This window comes from Notothenia rossii, assembly GCF_949606895.1.
Source record: "Notothenia rossii genome assembly, chromosome: 8".
In the NCBI taxonomy this organism is placed as follows: domain Eukaryota; kingdom Metazoa; phylum Chordata; class Actinopteri; order Perciformes; family Nototheniidae; genus Notothenia; species Notothenia rossii.
In genome coordinates this window covers 25394114-25415124 of record NC_136906.1, presented here as the reverse complement: position 1 = coordinate 25415124, position 21011 = coordinate 25394114, and the positions used below count along the sequence as shown (strand labels likewise).

The following is a 21011-nucleotide window of genomic DNA, read 5'->3' as shown; positions in this document are numbered from 1 at the left end:
CCCCGGTTTTGTTTATGTTAATTTGTTTCTTGTTTTTCCTGTCTTCAGCTTTTTTTTTTAATATAGCTCGATTTTTGTTACCAAACCTTTTTGTGTTTTTACTGCACTTGGGTCCTATTTTCCCCAACCTGACAGTTTGTAGTGCCATGAAAGCCTTTTAGAATCATTCTCCTTTCTGAACAACCACATTGACCCTCATTCACACCACAAATACCATGAACACTTAGATTATAACACTATATCCAGTCATTTCAAACTTGACCAATCTTAGCAACCACAAGCTAATAGAGCAACTCACTCAGCAGAGTTCCCAAGAGGCTCAGGGTAGATTTATCAGCAAAACAAATACTTAAATATACACAATTACCCCATGAAATCTGGATTGCTTATGAAAACTGCAACAGAACCATAGCGACCAAAATGAAGGCAATTTTATAGATGCAATTAAATGACTTTAGTTGATTAAAGACTATCTGAGAATATTCAAGCAGCCTTAGATTTTGTTCATGCATACACTCAACAAATATATCTATGTAAAGTGTATTGAATTACTGCAATACAAATCCAATGAGACACTTCCACTGAAAATTAAGAGCTTCTGAAATAATGAGGTACACTTCAGCATCTAAATGGAAAACTGCTGTTGTGAATTTTAAGGTTTTCCCAGATTGACCATTACTTCTGTTAAGATATGTTACATTTGAGTTCATATAGTACTTTATGTGTAATTTAAGGTTCATTTCATAATCCTGTTGTTTGGGACTTTTTCCTCTTTACATTTCTAACATTCACTGAGAGACATATAATGGAGAATCAAGGTCTAAAAGTATTGCCTTCCATGGACTCTGCCACTTGTAACTATCAAAATTAACTAACAAATACTCTGTTACAAAACATTGTAATGCTGGTGTATATTTCTAACGAAAATACAAAATAATCAAATACAAAACTGAAGTGTACAGGGAACTATGTCCAATTTTAAAGTAGTGAAGACATCGATGGTCATTATTTCCACTGTACTGCAGTCAAGATAGATTGTTAATAAGGGAGCAATTTCCTCCACATAAATAGACACCAGCAGGGCCAGAATAGGCTGTCAATGCTCCAAATTAATCCATTCTCCAAGTCTGTGCACATTTATACAGCCCAGATCACGGTGCTGCCACAAAGGCAAGCGGAGAAGCTTGGAGCAAAATCTGAGAGTTTGTGAAAGGAGGCACACAGAGATTAGAAATGTTCAGCTCCTCAGAGAGATGACTCCGCAGCAGACAAAGACACTAGGAAGTCTTTCCTTCTGCTCATAGCAGGAAGAAAGGTCATGTTTATTTAGGATGGAGGCTGTTTTCCCTGGTTAAAACTGTGATACTCTGATTACCTTCACAGTGTCATCGCTGCAAAACTCTCACTTTTATAGAGTTTGTAACGACTTGGCTGAAATATTTTCACCATATTAAACAGGACTTGCATTATCTAATCCCCCCCATCAAACTTTGGTCAAACTTTGTTAGACCTTTTCTGGCTCCATTTGTGAGATCATAACAAATCATTCTTCTTTAAGCTTTTACTTGGTGTGTTATTTAAATAATGCAAATGCCTCAAATGTATGTGATAAAGTGTATTGTATTGTGAATGAGTGTCTCAAATTCTCAATGAATGCTCAACAAGGAGTTTGAGATGGTGAATCCACAATCTAGTTATATAACTGCTTGAACACACCGCAACACAAATGTACCAAATATGGAAGATGAGAGTTAATGTAAGTACAAAATGATTCTAGGAAATTCAGAAAATTGAGCATCAGATAAAGCTTGAACAGGAGTTCCTCAGATGAAATACTGACAAAGTACACTGTCAAGAGCAGTATTCTTAGCCTGGGCACAATTACTGAGGAATAGTCACGGACAGGGGTGATGGCAGAGAGTGAGCTGATGAAATGTAAAATAGGGTCTGCTTTCATAAAGCTCAGTGATTTCTAAAGTGAATTTTAGGCTATAGTTTTATTGTAGTTCACATGGTTTATTGTATTACCTATGTGTTACTTCTACCTCCTGTTCACACTCTGCAAACCTTTGTATTTGTTCTTTCATTAGGTATGTAAGTAGGCACACTAAAGAGACAGATTTCTGTATGGACTTAAAGAACAGTCTTATAATGTATACATTTAATCCTCCCTTCATTCTCCTGCCACTCTCTTCATCCTATTCACTGAATGATGTCAATCAACTCACAGACAAGGCTTGTTATTTTTCAGTCTATGTGTCCGTTCATAATGGCTGCTCCACTTTATCTCCATAAGTGGCCCATCACCTTAACTTGGCAATCCTCAGAAAAGCCTTCAAGACAAAAAGGTTTAGTCAAACCAGACACCTTGTTTTCAGGAAGACTTAAAACAGTTGTATTAAAATCCAATAACATATTTAGCATACTATTGATTTACACCGGCAGTGTCAAAAACAAAATCTACCTAACTGACTGTCTACCATATCAAAATGCAGCTCTATTTGTGAATGCACCATAGGAACACACTGCCTTTTCTATGCCAAAGAAGCTTTGGCAGTCACAGACATGAAGGCATTATGAAGAAACTTTCATGGCCCAGGACTTTATACTTTTTTGGATTTGACACCCAATGATTTATAACTTCGGAACATACAATCATCTATGTCACAACAGGGGTACATTTATTTTATAATTCAATCATTGCTAGTTAAACCCTCAGGTAATGCAAACACAAAATGGCAGCTTAATTGGGCTAATACTTGAAAGAGGAACTATTCATAGTGTTACTGTAACAACATATATTGCCTAGAAAATGGCATAATCTGGCGCCATATGCATTTATTCTTTTATAATATTGATTATTTCTGGCCCCCACCACCCTCAAAAATGTTAAATACGGTTCTACCTAAGTGTGAAAACATAACAAAAGTATGTAACTGGCTGCAACTGAAATATTTACAAAAGACAATATCTCCACACTCAGTTGAAGAACATCACTCAGGACATTGTATTATTATGTTCCCAGCTGTCATGATTACAGCCCAAATAAAAGCAGCTCTAATGAAGCAGCTTTATATCTATCCAAAATAACATCACAGTTGGCAGTTTTACAGCAAAAGAGAAAGCACTGGTCTATTTAATAATTCATGTATATATTGTCGAGTAAATTCTGATCAGGGAGCAACTTCATCTGAAGGAAAGTAAATCTGACAAAAAGTTTGGTTGTTTGGGCCGTTGTATTCAATCTAATCCTTCATTCTTCAGAATATTTCTAAAGCTTTTTCTCACCGACTAGGAAACATTTTCTTTGTTTGGGAAGCTGTAGTAAAAAAATATGTGGCTTTGATCAGTGTTTGAGGCTCAGCAATTTTACACAGACTCAATAGTACTTTAAAATACAAACTTGTTGAAGTTATATCTTTGGGCTAAAATTCCAGTCTAGGCAAAGGAACAATTAAATATATTCCCCTATATATCCCAAACGTTATTTCTTCTTACTGACCTACAGTTATATCCACATGTATTCCACCATTACTTGGGGCCCAGGGCTTCAGCTTGATAAAACCCAATCATTTCCCCTTGCAATGACACATATTTCGACCTGGGTCATTTTAGAATAAAGTGTTTGGTGCAAATGGCTTTTAGATAACAGGAGGTGCAACGAGAACAAAATAATTTGCCTGACATTTCCCTGCAGACTGGCTTTGCTTTGTACAGTATGTACGGTTTGCATGTTGCACTTAAATAACTTCCAATGTGCTTGACAAGACAAGTTTATCTAAGCAGCTGAAAAATGTCTGAAGATCTGATTGTGCTCCCAAGCAAGTACCTTACCATCTTTTTTCAAAAGCCCTCTCTTCAGACTTTCTTCCCCCATGACACACTCCCCCAGTTCAACATGCTTTTTGTTCTTCAGTTTCTTAGTATTTTTAAGAAATTACCTCTTTGTATCTGTGTTTGTTGCGTGAAATGTTTAGGTCATGTGACTTCGAATACCTAGAAAAGCACACTAAATGTATAATTATTATTCAGTTGTCAGTGTCCTTCAACTTAAAAAAAACCTGTTAATTTTGAATGTTAATGGTTAGGAGGCATAATAAACCTGCATATATAGAATTAGCGAGAAAACTGACATGGTGTGAAACACCTGATTTATGGAACTGTGAAATGGTGAATGCACTCATTTTTCACTTAGAAATGTGATATCAAGAGCATCATTTACATCTAATATTACATACACATCCCTGTCTTTCAGAGGCTGTACTAGGATCAGTCTTAAATGCAGAGTGAAGTGATATCTGGAATGTACACTATGGAGATAAAGCTAGGGGGTTATGTTTCTGGTTTGCCTGCTGCTGCTTAGCCTGCATCCCTAGGCTTTTTCAAACACTCACGCACGCACAAGACCTCTCTTGAGGCAAGTGGCGTGTGAAGTAATGTAGCAACTCTGACTGTAGCCTATTTACTTTACAACGTAAAATATATATTCCTCAATAAACTGTATAAATGCAACCATTTGACCCGTGTCTCTATATGTTTGTTTTGAAAAATGTCCATGTCCTTTGCTGCTTGGGTTAGAAAACCAAAATGAACAGTGAGACAGAAACTTTATTTTCCATATGAATGGCATTTTGGTTGTTAGTATCGCCAAAAGTAGGCATACTACATCGCACTAGAGGAATTCCCCAGCCCACAGTGGACTATAAAACATGTTTTTTAATCCATGCTGCCCATACAAGAAATAAATAGACTAAAGGATACTTGGTTATCCATAAAATCGGTTACACACTTGTAAAAGTAATGAAGAATATTGCTTTGTGTTTTTCTAATTTCAGTCAAATGAGTCCACTGACATCGCTTAATTTACAAACTTTTCATAGTTTTTCATTTGTAATGTGTTTCCATCAAAGTACGAGGAGATGAGATAGCTAACACCTTTTATTGAAAAGCTACACCAGGGATACATATAAAATCCAGTGTATATTTGAGACAAACACAGAGTCTTGAAAGGTGGCTTTTTGGCTCTCATATGGAGCTGTCATACATCATACCAAGTAAAGGTAAAAGTAGGTAATGTTTTTTTTGTTATTTTGGGAGAAGCTTCCTGATGTTAAAAGGTAAACGAAGCAGTCAATCCTGGATTTAGTTTTTCTTATGGACTTATGTAGGACGAACGGAAATGAAAAAAAAAGACTACTTTTGAGGAGCAACTCGAGCTACACCAGCTGTCAACTTAGTCAACTAAAACTCCATCAAACAAACCTCCATCATCCTGGCAAAGAAGCAGACGATCTTGACACCTCACGTCACACGATGCAGATTCCTAATATGTCATCAGACCTCAGCTGAGTCTATACGCGTCCCTTGTCTGGCCCAGATTTGTGCAGACGTGGACGACACTTCCTCTAAAATTAGATCACTCTTTTTACCTGGACACAGCTGCAGAGGAAAATGAAATGTACACCTTTCATCATTACATGTAGATGAAGTACAAGAGCTATACACATGACTGTTTTTCACTAAAGAAGCATCTCAACAGGAGAATGTATCCTACTTGTCAGTCCCTTATGGGTAAACCTATTCATGTGGGTCTATATCTTTGAACAGTGAATACATTGTTTGCTTGTCTTAAGGTCGTATGACATATATAACTGTACTTTGCTGAGTTTCATCCACTGCTTTCCCTTTCTCCCTCTGGATGGAATCCAGGTCTCCTCCTTGATTTAAAAACTGGAATCTAATTCAGACAGCCTCTGGTGTGTTTGAGTGTGTGAAGTGACTCTCACCTGTCCTCTTCAGGCTGACAGTGTATGGGTGTGCTCAAGGGTATTCAGCAAAGTCAAAAGTGTGGTCGGTGTTGTTGAATCCACTGCGGGCACCTTCACAGGGGAGGAGGAGAAAGAGAAACAATTCAAGTGGTTTCATGGAGGGAATAAACAAAAAAAAAGGCTTTTCCTGTGACAGTCACATGACCTTGATAATGGTGTTTTATAAAAGGGAAACCTGCCCAATTTATATGTCTGTATGTCCTACAAAATGAGAACATGACATGTTAGGGTTAGGGTTAAACCCTAAAACATTTTTTAATGTGTCAGTGGGTGACATGTTAGGGTTAGGGTTAAACCTGACTGGTTTTCTGACCCCCCAGACCCCCCCAATAAAGCAAAACTGCACGTTTCAGATTGGCCTTTTATTGTGGCCAGCCTAAGGCACACCTGTGCAATAATCATGCTGTCTAATCAGCATCTTGATATGCCACACCTGTGAGGTGGGATGGATTATCTTGGCAAAGGAGAAGTGCTCACTATCACAGATATGTTCAGATTTGTGAACAATATTTGAGAGAAATGGTTATTTTGTGTATATAGAAAATGTTTTAAATCTTTGAGTTCATCTCATGAAAAATGGGAGCAAAAACAAAAGTGTTGCGTTTATATTTTTGTTCAGTGTATATATATATATATATAATATTATTATTTGTAGATGAAGTATATTTGGCGGAACAAAAAAAAGTTTAAATACAAAGTAAAAATGTATTCCCCTTTAACATTTAAGAAAATATTAAAAACTGCAAAAGCAAATTACTCCACCTAGCATTTCTGTAGTTGTAATTATCTTTTCATTCATTAAAAGGAATGATACTTTATGTATATCACATTGTAAATTCAAAGCCGCTACGTCACATAAACTGAACTTTTTAGACATTACAGGTAATCATCATGTGCACACACAATACAACATGTTTAAACACATTTATTTCAGAGGTGTTGTTAAAATAGTTTTCTATATATTTTCATCATGTGGCTCACACTTCTAACTGCCATTGAAATGCCTAATTGGCTCATCAGATTCAATGATTTGCTCCAGTCACAGGGATCACAATCAATTAAGAAACGGTGGCTGAGTTCCGGCACTTAGCAGTTGTCGAGAAAAAGCAGAGGAATTCTCTCTCCTGGCAGAAAGCAGCAGATGACAGTGATCGCTGAGTGATATTAATAGCCATTGCAGGGGTGTCCGGGTCTTTGGCTGTCAAAGGACTGACGAAGCAGCGCTGAACCTCCATCACCTCCATCACCTCCCTGGGTGACAGGCCACTGAGGAACTGTGTTTAAAAGTGCTCTTTTTCAACCAGGACATGTTTCTCTTTGTTCGGTTATCAATTATTAGTGTGAAGGTGTAACAGTCCGACAATCTTCCAGTGGATGGCAGTGTTGACTGAGCCTGCTGTCATTTATTACAAAGGAAAGTTGGTGTATTTTTGAAGATTAAATATACAACCAACCGTAGTTCACAGGGTTGAGGAAGCTGGATTGTTCAGGGTCAATTATCTATCCAATATTAGGTCTGGGAAGAGACAAATAAAATAATTTAGATCAATTAACGTTTCACCTTGGTTAATAGAAAAATAAAGAATGGCTCGACCCTTTTCATGTGGATTACAAATTTCACCAAGAAAGGGTCTTGGTTAAAGAGACAGAGCAGGGGCAAGAAAGTCATTTATGACAGCTGTTCACACCGTGTTATGTGCAACAGATGAGACCAACATTTTTGAATAACCCCTGCAGTAACCCAGGAGGATAAATCTACTGCTTTATGATTTTGTGAATAAAAGACCTAGCTCCTCCCATGGTTCAGTTTACTGTATTCAGATGCTGGCTTTTTATCTTTTTAGTTTAGTTTAGTTTACTTACACATGTACTGGTTTTATGTTTTTGTTTTATAAAAATACACTAGATCAGTAGCTTTTTTTGGGATGGGTTTTACAGTGTTTTTTGTTTGACAGTATTTATTTGTACAGTATTTCATTTTACACTATGTTTTATATTAATCTTATTTATACGCATAACTGGTTTTTATTCCTGGATTTTGCTTGCATCATTATGTCTCTTTCACTATTTTATTTCTGTATTTCAGCTCGGACCATACAATGTGTACAAATACTTGGGGGGGCTGCCTAGAACGACTCAAAGCAAACAAAAAAACAAGTAGTCATACTTTTTTAGGCTATGTTTGTCAACTGACACATTTTAACCTCCACCTTTTTGTTCGTTTTTTGATTGATATCTCGAACACCTGTTTCAATTGGGGTTTTTTTATGTTTCAGTGCGTGTTGTACCTGGCTGTGAGACAAATGTGCCTCTTGGGGAACTAAGTTAAAGTTGAAGCTAAAGATTGGATATCTAATTGTCCCAATCTGTGAACCTTCCTTTTTTTATTTATAATGTACAACAAATTAAGTACACTTGATAAACAGCACTTAAAAACCAAACTTTCAGCGTTTGGGGTTGACAGACAATAATAACACATGCCTGTCAAAAGAAAAAAATATGAACCAAAAGTGACTCAAACAGAGCTAACAGCTTCCACTGGACTATTCTGGAGTTACAGTTAATGTTATAATGCATTTTATAAGATTTTACTCTGCTGTCTTTGCATTTAATGTAAAACGTTCTCTGACATTCATTTGCACAGCGGTAGAGTGAGAGACACATTCCGACCCTTGTCAATTAACTACAGGGGTCCCTCAGGGCTCGGTTCTTGGTCCCCTCCTCTTCTCCCTGTACACAAACTCGCTCGGGTCTGTCATTAGCCCGCATGGTTTTTCATACCACTGCTACGCTGACGACACCCAACTAATTCTGTCCTTTCCCCGCTCAGAGACCCAGGTCGTCGCACGCATCTCTGCTTGCCTAGCAGACATCTCTCGGTGGATGTCTGCTCATCACCTCAAGCTCAACCTTGACAAGACTGAACTGCTCTTCCTTCCGGGAAAAGATTGTCCCACTCTTGACCTAACAATCAACATCGGCACCTCTGTTGTTTCCCCGACTCAGACTGCAAGGAATCTGGGTGTGGTCCTAGATAACAAATTGTCCTTCACTGCAAACATCGCTGCTACAACCCGCTGCTGCAGATACACGCTTTACAACATCAGGAGGATACGTCCCCAGCTGACCCAGACATCAGCGCAGATTCTGGTCCAGGCTCTCGTCATCTCACGCCTAGACTACTGCAACTCCCTCCTGGCTGGTCTACCTGCATGTGCCATCCGACCTCTGCAGCTCATCCAGAATGCAGCGGCTCGTCTGGTCTTCAACCTTCCCAAATTCTCCCACACCACACCGCTCCTCCGCTCCCTTCACTGGCTTCCAGTAACTGCTAGAATCCACTTCAAGACACTGGTACTTGCGTACCATGCTGTGAATGGATCTGGCCCTTCCTACATCCAGGACATGGTTAAACCGTACACCCCAGCACGTGCACTCCGCTCTGCATCAGCCAAACAGCTCGCTGCACCCGCACTGCGAGGGGGACCCAAGTTCCCGTCAGCAAAAACACGTGGGTTTGCTATCCTGGCTCCAAAATGGTGGAATGAGCTCCCCATTGAAATCAGGACAGCAGATAGCTTACACATCTTCCGACGCAAACTGAAAACTCATCTCTTTAGACTCCACTTCGAGCGATAGAATTACTAACAAAGCACTTATATACTAATAAAGGGCTGGCTTTCTAAATGCCAGTTGAGTAGCACTTGAAATGTTTGGCTCTATGAAACCTGATGTACTTATATGATTCTGTTTTCTTAAAGGTTGTATCTTCCTGGTCGAATGCACTTATTGTAAGTCGCTTTGGATAAAAGCGTCAGCTAAATGCAATGTAATGTAATGTAATGTAATGTAATGATGGGTTTCTCTCCTGATCAGCATGCACCATCCAATTTAAACGACATTATTCCTTTCAGGCCTGTTCTCCACCGCTGAGGAGGCATAGTGCTTATCTACTGTAGAGTCATTTGAAGAAATGATCCTTCCAGAAGCAAAAGGCACAGCTGAGTCAAACATTTACAGGCGCAGCGGCAGGCTCTGCTGCGCACTATTAACACTCCTCTCCTCCACTCAGGAAGAACACAGCAGCTGACAGGACCTGGAAGCCTCTGTGTCTGATTGAGATCCGGAGAAAGAGCACATTAGAGGTGTTTGTTGGGAGAACAACAATCATGAAAAGGGCCGATTGTTAGACTGGGCCTACAGTGTTTTGTTTACCTGTTTTAAAAAACAATACTTATATTCATGCTCTGTTATATTGTAGACTAAACACCTCATTATCATCAGTAATGTTGTATTAATGGGGAAATATAAAATAAGGAAAAAAGGGAAATTAAATAAATTTAATGTAATGGAGCTTTTTAACCACACTCTAAAAACGAATTCAGGCGACCTTTGACCTCCACTTAATTAAATGCATTGTTGCAAGATAAAAATGTGAGTTAATTGATTTAGATAAACATTTTAATTTGCAAACATTAATTTATAAGTTGTGTTGACGTAATAATGTTGGTAATTACATCAACTTAATATTGTGTGTAATTTGAACTCTGATTTCTGCATTAATTGACTTAAAACTAAAATTCAAGTTGTAGTAAGTAATGCAATTGGCTTGATAACTTAATTGTTGTTGGCAGTCAACCATTCAGAATATATTAATTTAGGTAATTTTTAGGGGTGCACCGAATGGGAAATTCTTGGCCGAAACCGATACCAAAAATAGGAAACAGTTGGCCGAAAACCGAATGGCCGAAAATGATTAATAGAAATATATATATATAGAAATATAGAAATATATATATATATATATTTCTATATATATATATATAGAAATATATATATAGAAATATATATATAGAAATATATATAATGTATACATTTGTTACCAATGTTGTTCAGCTACCTGATTAGGGAAAAAGACATGATTATGGCAAAACTTAACTTAAATAATAATCACTATTATGGGTCCATAACACATTTATTCAGCACTTTTGAATGCATACAGTACATTAATTCCAAGTCAAGTGCATTTTCTTTTCTCTGTAGGATAACTACAACAAAGTGCATTCAGAACAAAGCCAAGGTGCTTTAAAACTGCATAAACATCTAGGCCAGCAGGCCTACAACAAAATAGTGTAAATAAAGACTAACAGCCAGGCCTTCAACAACAACAAATGCACCTATAAGTTTGGTAACCTAACGTGTTGTTGTGATGACGTAATCAAAACGCGGCGACAAGCACGGCGCGCGACCATGTTCGCGGCTGGCTCACAGCCAACATGTCTGCCGCTTGGAGATATTTAAAAATATCAGAGAGAGAGGTGCGGATTGCGATTTGTAAAACGTGTTCAGCTGACATTTCTCGAGGGGGTGTAACTGCAAAGCCTTTCACTGCTTCGGGATTATTCCACCACTTGAAATCAAAACACCCGGACAAATATGCGGAGTATGATCAACGTAACCCTGTTCTCTGACATTCGGAAGGGCCTTTTTAACCATTTTCGGCCGATAATTTTCGGTGGCCGAATATTCGGTGCATCCCTAGTAATTTATCTTTTTTTCCTTTTTCGAAAAATAGCACAATACAATTGAAGTACGCAGAGGACTATAGCCATCCGCTGCCTTGTCGTGTACCTTGGAGAAAAGGAAGAGGACCTTTTCAAGGAGTTTAGCGACGTAATTACAAATCTTGAAATAAAATAAAATCCACGGGCACAGTGTAAAAAAACACAGGACAAAAGCACTGCTATTTGTCAGTTACATTTTGAAGCATATTGCACTTTTGGCCACACCCAAATCAATAATATCTTAGCAACGTTCAGCATGGATAGGTGTTGACAGCAATGGCATCGGAAAAGGATTGTGTAACATTTGAAAAGTGGCTTCTGCTCTTCACTTAACCAGTTCACATATTGTATGGAACCTGCAAAAAAGATGAGAAGATACACTAAAACTTGCACGGTTGCGATTGACTAAATCTGTCCACATACATTTAAACACTAGGCAAAGTACTCAAAACCACCTCTGTGTGTCTTCAGGACCACATTGCCATGATGACACACACATGCAGACTCAATAGGTGAAAACAATACCAGCGTTGCTTTAGCAGCTGGTAATAATGGCTCTGAATTCGCTAAGAGTGACAGTTTAAAAAGTACGCAATTACCTAATTCATTATCTCTTATGCGCTAACCTATTATTTAATGTGCTTCAAAAGGACATGAATATCGCCATCATCAGTGACCGGTCCACCCCAGGATTTGACAATACGATGGCAAGCATCGTGGTCGAGGGAAACAAATGAATGAGCAAGCATTCTACGTTAAATGTGTTCATACTGTTTGAAATAATGACTGTCGGCAGTGTAAACATCTTTATTACATCTTTTGCTAAATTGATTTGTGTGATCTGCAGATTGGTGGCCATTGAAAGTTTGTTACTGTAGTTTTACAAAAACGTTACAGATTTTACATATTTGGCACTGGTTTTGAATATGCAAAGGCCTCTAACTTCGATGTGATGGCAGCATTGATTTGCTGTGTCCCCATTTCCCATGGTAATATGGCTAATGTGTTTATTTATTATTTGTGGAGCAATTTAAATGTGTTATTTATCTTTTTTTTCAAGATTTAAATGAAGCTCAGCCCAAGTTCTTTCAGGAAGACTGGGTATACATTCACTCCGCAGCTGCATATAATCAGCTCATCACAGGCGTTCTCTTTAACCTATTAAATTTCACCTCATTCTCCAGCAGCCAATCACTGTGCTGCAGCCAAACTATAAAATGGTTCTCCTCTCTCCTGCAGTCAGCTGTGATTTCAGGTGTTCATGCACCTTATCATATCGCATGTGTCAATACATTTTCAAACAAAATGAATTCTCTCCTGATCGAAACATCATGTGTTGAAATAAACAACTGCAGTTCAAAATAAAAAGTGAATTGCCTAATATTTTTGTTGAGGAATCAATTAATTTCTTTCTTTAAAAGGCAAAAACATGAAAAAGCTAAGAAAAAAAACTATTGAATATAATATATTTGGAGCAACTTAATTTATAAATGGTTGTCAATTTAAAACCTGTGTTCACAATGATCGTAATTAAGTACATACAACTTAAAATTCCTTTTAAATCATGTGGTAAAACTAGTCGGAATAACTTAATCTTTTGAGTAATCAACTTCAAAACTTGTGTTTATGCTACCAATTATTAAGTAAGTGGTAATTAAAAACACCTCTGATTGTAGAGGAAAAGCCTTCTCCCCTAACTCAAATAACTTTGTTGCTTTAAGACAATTTCATTAGAAGTTGTCTTAACTCAATAAACATCGATGCAAACTGTTGCGTTGATTTTCTTTGTAGAGCCAAGGCATTTGTTTTTAGAGTGCAGAAGAAAATCAAACACTTGTGCTATTTACAATATCACAAAATCTAAGACAATATCTAGTCTCAAGATATCGACATATTGCCAAGCCCTAATTATATGAAGCAATAACAGCAAAACCCCCTTTGATATTGTTGATATATTGGTGCTTTGCCCAAGACACAACGAAAAATGAGAGTGACAATGCGATAATACTGAACACACCAATTATTTTTAAATAATCTGCTTTATTGTGGTCATACTCTATTTAGCATTTTAAAATAACATGTCTATTGGAAGGCTAAGGAAGCCCTTCACAGACAGACAGCAGAACCAGCTGTAGATGTGACAGCAGAGCCGCAGTGCTCTCTACTGGCAAGAGAAATACAAATAAGAAATCATTAGTCTCCTCCTTTTTCTCAGAATACATCACACGTTTCTTTAGGATCAGTGATTGATTAATTGGAAGAGCATGCACATGTTAAAAAGGCTGCAGGGATTGCTAATTTCACAAGCCATTACAAATATTTGACATATTATTATTTTTGGTGTGCAACATAAATTAATCTAATGAAAATAATATTCAAATGAATGCTTATGGGATATAGAAGATGGTTGAAAATCACTAAGTATGCCACCTTTATTTATTTATATAAATCTGTTCAACATAACTCAATTACAAAATCTAAATTATTTGAAACATTGTGCCAGTTTATCGACTGAGTGTAACCATGCAACTACCAGAGGCAAAGTGGTTGCATCAAGTAACCTCCCTACCTGATATCATTTCACCTACTTATCACTGCGGAAGAGGACTTGATTTGAAGACATTTCAAATCTTTAGATCATATACAACATGATGATTTGTCTTTATAGTGTAATGATCCGGTGTTGGCAAGTGGATCAATGAAATGCATGTGCAAGCACGCAGTGTTATCTGGATTTGGTTGTCCTTTAGAGCATGACCAGTTCATGGTTGTAACTTAGATACCAAGAAAACGAGTAAACACAAAGTTAGTCATTATAATCATAGCTGTGATTAGGAAATGGACTTCTGGAACTGACCTCATCCTACCCTCTCAAATAAGTGAATGAAACTGCCGTTAGAGTATATATCAGGTAATATACATACAGCTGTTGTGACTGTGCCAACAGGCAAGGCAAGGCAAGGCAAGGCAAGGCAAGGCAAGGCAAGGCAAGGCAAGGCAAGGCAAGGCAAGGCAAGGCAAGGCAAGGCAAGGCAAGGCAAGGCAAGGCAAGGCAAGGCAAGGCAAGGCAAGGCAAGGCAAGGCAAGGCAAGGCAAGGCAAGGCAAGGCAAGGCAAGGCAAGGCAAGGCAAGTTTATTTATATAGCACTCTTCAACACAAGGCAATTCAAAGTGCTTTACAAAAAATGAAAGACATTAAGAAAATGGCATTTAAAATCAGTCATTAAAAAGAAAAGCTAATAAAAGAAACATTAAAAGAAAAAAATACATGGATAAAAGTTACAGTGCAGTCTAAGATATGAATAGTTCAATTAAAAGCAGCGACAAAAAGAAAAGTCTTCAGCCTGGATTTAAAAGTAGTAAGAGTTGCAGCGGACCTGCAGGTTTCTGGGAGTTTGTTCCAGATATTTGGAGCATAATAACTGAATTCTGATTCTCCATGTTTAGTTCTGACTCTGGGGACAGAAAGCTGACCCGTCCCTGAAGACCTGAGAGGTCTGGATGGTTCATAATTTAGCAGGAGGTCAGAAATGTATTTCGGGCCTAAACCATTCAGTGCTTTATAAACCAGCAGCAGTATTTTGAAATCTATTTTTTGACACATAGGAAGCCAGTGTAAAGACTTCAGAACAGGAGTGATGTGATCCACTTTCTTAGTGTTAGTGAGGACTCGAGCAGCGGCGTTCTGAATCAGCTGCAGCTTTCTAATTGATTTTTTTGTGAGACCTGTGAAGACACCATTACAGTAGTCAAGTCTACTGAAGATAAAAGAATGGACAAGTTTTTCCAAATCCTGCTGTGACATTAGTCTTTTAATCCTAGATATGTTCTTTAGGTGATAGTAAGCTGATTTAGTAACTGTTTTAATGTGACTGTTGAAACTCAGGTCAGAGTCCATGACTACACCTAGATTTCTGGCTTTATCTGTTGTTTTAAACATTGCAGAGTGAAGCTCAGCGCTAACTTTTAAATGTTCTGCCTTGGCTCCAAAAACCATTACCTCAGTTTGATCTTTGTTTAATTGGAGAAAGTTCTGACACATCCAGTCATTGATTTGTTCAATGCACTTACTCAGTGTTTAAATAGGAGCATAGTCTCCTGGTGAAATGGTTACGTAAATTTGTGTGTCATCTGCATAGCTATGGTAACTTATTTTGTTGTTCTTCATTATCTAGGCCAGTGGTAGCATGTAGACGTTAAAGAGAAGAGGCCCCAAGATGGAGCCTTGAGGTACCCCACATGTCATATTTGTCAACTCAGATGTGTATTTACCTATAGAAACAAAGTTGTTTCTGTCCTTTAAGTAGAATTCAAACCAATTTAGAACTGTTTCCGAAAGTCCCACCCAGTTTTCCAGTCGGTCTAGTAATATGTTGTGGTCAACAGTGTCAAACGCAGCACTGAAATCTAATAATACTAACACTGAAGTTCGGCCACTGTCTGTGTTTAAGTGGATGTCATTGAAGACCTTTACAAGAGCAGTCTCAGTGCTGTGGTTTGGACGAAAGCCTGACTGGAACACATCAAAACAGTTATTTAAATGCAAGAAGTTACTCAACTGTTGAAAAACAACTTTTTCAATGATTTTACCTAGAAATGGGAGGTTTGATATGGGCCTGAAATTTTTCATTACTGAAGCATCTAGATTATTCTTTTTTATAATCTAGATGGTGCTTACTTTTGTATATTTTATTCAAATATATCAAGGAGGTGGGCAAGGGGTGGTTAAATAGCCAACAATATTTAATAACAGATATATCGTACCCTCACCAAGTTTGAGGTGAGAAGGAAACTATAGCTTGCTACGACTCCTCAAAACTACCTGATTAAAGGTCAAGTATTAACCTTTAGATGCACGAGTGACTGGACCCTACACTCTTCCATAAGTGGGTCAAAAAGGACCCATATTAGAATAATATGTGTTTTTATGCCATTTTTGTCATTTTGGTTAAGAAAGATCACTTGTATAATATTTAGTATTATATTTTGGTTCACACTAGAAATATTTTATATTTAAGTTCTCACAATTTATAATTTTAGACATTTTGAAAAAAAAACGAAATTGCATAGAAAATGCATGCAGGTCATTTTTGACCTACTTATGGAAGCTTGGGGTAGAAATACAAAAACTACAATTTCTTAAAATGTAGATTTAAAATTTCAATGGCATGATATCCAAAACATGTTTTTTGAGGAATAGCTGGAATATTAATTGATACAAAAATGTAATTACAAAGATACTCTAAGAAAACCACCTCACCGGGTCAAAAAAGACCCACTTATGCATCGGGTTAAGAATAAAACCTAATGAATTTAGTCTAAGGCATAGTGCACTGGGTTCATCGTATCCCTACCCCACACCTGTAAATCAGTTCAAATCTACAGCAAATGCACTCAGTGACTGGACCCTGACTTTAGTAAACACCAAAGGCCACAGAAACCTTTATTAAGATGACAATACAGTAAGAGTGAGATGTCTAGAGATATTATTATATTATAAGAACATTTAGATTTATATACATCAAAAGATTAGTTATTAGTTCTTAACTAAGTATGGTTAACACCTTACTAAGGCAATGGAAAGTACATTATTGTCTTTTGACTGTATTATAAACATAAAGGGTATTGATTATTGCAAATAAACTATCAACTGTGATGTTGGTGGTAAAAAAAAAAACTACTTGAATAAACTCTGTACATGAGAAAAACTACTGGAAACATACAAGACAAGTCTAATGGGCAGGGATGGGTTAATGTTACATATTCAGCAGCCCCCCTTTAAAAAAAAGGACTGTGGGGGATTGGAAGGTTTTCCATTCAGCATACAAGCTATTGCATAAGGTTCAGTCATCCAGTGTTTCGCTGCCTGCACTTAAATCAAGACCTCTCACATATAGGGTAAGTCAATCCTTATACAGAACCAATATATTAAAATTTGAGTTTTGGGAATGTTGTATTCTGCAGTGAACTGAGTATTTATATTTTGATGTTATATTTCTATCCACAGCTGCTATGCAAACCATTGTGCTGTTGGTGTTGTGGGTATTGGGGACATCACTGGCGTTGCCAGACCCAGACACCGCTGGGGACACAGTGGTTGAAGAGCCTATACCGTGTTCTAAGGGATGCACTTGTCTGCATGATGACTACAGCTTGGCGCTCAACATGTACTGCAGTGCTCGGAACTTCACACAAACCCCGTCTGACATTCCCCCCGCCACTCATTCCCTCTGGCTGGACGGCAACCTGTTCACATCCCTCGCAGCAGCGTCTTTTAAGGATCTTTCTAACCTGGACTTTTTGAATCTGCAGAGTGGAGAGCTGCAGACACTTGACCCTCAGGCTTTCAAAGGGCTTAGGTCGCTAGCGCACGTTCACCTCGAGCGGAATCGCCTCCGTGCGTTACCAGGTACGATCTTCCAGAATACGCTCAACCTTGCCTCAATTAGTCTGCATAACAACCAACTGTCTCGTATTGAAGAAAGACTGTTTGCTGGACTCTCACACATGTGGCTTCTCAACCTAGGGGGGAACTCATTAGCAGTTTTACCTGAGACAGCTTTCCAGGACCTGCGAGGTCTACGGGAGCTCATTCTTGCAGGGAACCGACTCGCCTACTTACAGCCACAGCTTTTCACAAATCTTGCCGAGCTTAAAGAATTGGATCTGACTGGAAATCACCTCAAGGTTATCAAAGCCAATGTATTTGCTACACTCACTAAACTTCAAAAGCTCTACCTAGCCCAGAATCACATTGTGACAGTGGCCCCCAGAGCCTTTGTAGAAATGAAGTCACTGAGATGGATGGATATCACAGACAACAGACTGACTTCGCTCCATGACGACACTTTCTTGGGCCTGCACAGTCTCCATGTACTGCGGCTTTCCAATAACTCAATCACTGGAATTCGGCCCAGGACTTTCCGGGATCTGCAGTACTTAGAAGAGCTACGCCTCAGCTACAACAAGATCCGAGCCCTGGGGGAAAGGATCTTTGAAGGGCTGGGTCATCTGGAGGTCCTAGAGCTAGAGCACAACCAAGTGCAGGAGGCACAAGTGGGTAGTTTCACAGGGCTCTCTCATGTGGCTGTCATCAACCTTTCTGGAAGCTGCTTCCAAAGTCTACCCGACCAAATGTTCAAAGGTCTGTCTAAGCTTCATAGTCTTCATCTGGACAGAGGTTGCCTAGCAAGGGTCACAGGGCAAGCTTTCACTGGACTGTCTGGTTTACGGAGGCTTTTCTTGCAGCACAATAACATCTCTGTTGTGGAACACCAGAGCTTTGTGGACCTGGTGGGCCTATTGGGACTGGACTTGAGTTTTAACAAATTGGACGCTTTCACATCCCGTACATTCTCCGGCCTAGGGAATTTGGAGTTCTTGCTGTTATCCAACAATGAATGTCGACAGTTTCTGCAAAATGGCACAAAGCAGATACTCCCAAAGCTGCGCTATCTGGACTTGAGAGCTAATAGCTTGACAAGTATAGTCCCTGATTTTCCAGAGAATATGGAAAAACTTCTGCTTTCCGGAAACCGGTGGAAATGTGACTGCAGTGCCCTCCCACTGAGAAATTACAGCTTACAGAGTCCGTTGGTGATACCTCGGCAAGTGGAGACCCACGCAGAGGGAGAAGAGCCTGACTCAACTATCACCATATACAACAACATAACATGCATTGGCCCACCACGTCTAGCTGGTCAGGACCTGCGGGATATTGACAGTGAACTCTTCCAAGGTTGCTAGACAAACATGCAGATTGGATTTGAGAATTGTTTAATGTTCTGTAATATATATAACAATGCTCATAACATTTCTGATATCAAAATGTAATGTCAACGCTAATGCATGATTCAGGTTTTTGTTTACCATTGACTATTAACAGATATGGTAGCCTTCAGGGGTGTCAAACTAAAATACACAGTGGGCCAAAATAAAAAAATCAGTACTAGTCGAGGGCCGGACTGGTTCAATGTTTATTGCAAAACGTATTGAAATGAACTTATTGCAAATATTAAACCTGGAACTAACAAAGCTTAAATGATTGCCTATTGTTTTTAAACATTAAATAATCAGTTGCATTCATTTCTTATGGCTATATCTGCAGCTTTTCCGGAGTAATTTCTTATGATTACATTTTTCAAAGGCCAACAACAGCTTTAATAAAACTATTTCCCTCAAAGAAAAAACCAAACATGCCCTGTTGTCATGAGAAAGAAAGTGCAGAAGGAAACATCCATTAAACTCAGTGTGCTGCTCTGTGATGCTAGTTCAAGCCAGATACTTGGCATCTCATCTTGGGTGCAAGTTCATCAAGGTTTGGGCTCAGGCTCTGAGCTGAGGAAACCCTCAGGATTGAGTGAAGGTGTGCGTGCAATATACCGGCGGGCCATATCTAATAGTAATTTAAAATGATCCTGCTGGCCGAAATTAAATCCACCAAGGGCCTGATTTGGCCCCCGGGCCTTGAGTTTGAAACACGTGCTTTAGAGAAAATGGTTGAAAATATTTATCAGGTGCTATTCATTTTTTTTAATTAAAAGAAAATACAAATGTGTCTTCATTAATGGTGAATGTGTAATAATATGTAAAATACATGTACAATTTCACCTACAGAAAGGAAGATTGGAATTGCACTCAATGTTAAACAAAATAGGTGGATGTATTTTTCAAATGTTTAAATATCACTTGAACCCACTTCTTCATGTTTCTCATGAGTATTTTTGAGAAATTAACAATCGGGATAACAGGTCAAAACAAATGTAAGCCTGATTTGAAAACATAGGTACATTTACATAAAACTAAGAGCACCACAACTGCATTTTAAGTTTAACCCATTAAGATAAAAACAATTAGCAAAAATGTCAGGTAGTAGGAAATATCTGTAGGCTCCAGCTTTAAATATCAAGAACTGTATTACTTAGTGTAATAAATAAACATGTTTTGTCACTTTAAAAATAAATACACAATTGGAAAACTTGCCTGAAAGTGCAATAAATATCTTTAAACTTGTGTATTCGTGTACATTTGTGTATTTCGAAAATGCTACAACAACACTGATACACAGCACAATGTCAGTCATACAAAAAAAGTAAAATGGTAAAGTTTCACAGGAAAAAATATAGATATTACTATGACCTGAAAGCATGCATCTGAATATGAACAGAATATGTGTAGACTTACCTTTCAGTCTAACAACTGGCTAGTCCTGGTCGATGCAGCTCCTGCATTAGATAGCACAGTAGTTAGTTAGCTAGCTAGCTAATGAGCTAGCTTGCCAGGTGCACGAATTATTTCAGTACAACACCGAAATTGCATTTTACAAGCCAGAATGCTAGCATGTGTGTACTGCATTTACTGATATAGAATACAACGTTGCACTACATACGCGCAGAATACTGTGCACAGTAACATTTCTATCTATCTATCTATCTATCTATCTATCTATCTATCTATCTATCTATCTATCTATCTATCTATCTATCTATCTATCTATCTATCTATCTATCTATCTATCTATCTATCTATCTATCTATCTATCTATCTATCTATCTATCTATCTATCTATCTTGGTTAATTACGACATTTCTGACAGCACGTGAAGGCAACATTGTTGTCA

General features: G+C 38.2%; 2 protein-coding genes across 2 annotated transcripts in view; one reads left to right on the top strand and one right to left on the bottom strand.

Moving 5' to 3' along the window:
* mrtfbb (myocardin related transcription factor Bb) overlaps positions 1-20768 on the bottom strand; it is a 108624-nt gene extending 87856 nt beyond the window's left edge. Inside the window, 3 exon segments of the mRNA XM_079645186.1 lie at positions 5263-5439; positions 5787-5879; positions 20576-20768. Of these exon segments, the coding sequence (XP_079501312.1) occupies positions 5263-5271 (9 nt within the window). The 5' untranslated portion in view covers positions 5272-5439; positions 5787-5879; positions 20576-20768.
* igfals (insulin-like growth factor binding protein, acid labile subunit) lies at positions 17158-20404 on the top strand. Its single transcript, XM_079645438.1, has 2 exons — positions 17158-17290; positions 17400-20404. The coding sequence occupies exon 2, from the start codon at positions 17405-17407 to the stop codon at positions 19136-19138; it is 1734 nt and encodes a 577-aa protein (XP_079501564.1). The 5' UTR covers positions 17158-17290; positions 17400-17404; the 3' UTR covers positions 19139-20404.
* Positions 20769-21011: the final 243 nt, after the last annotated feature.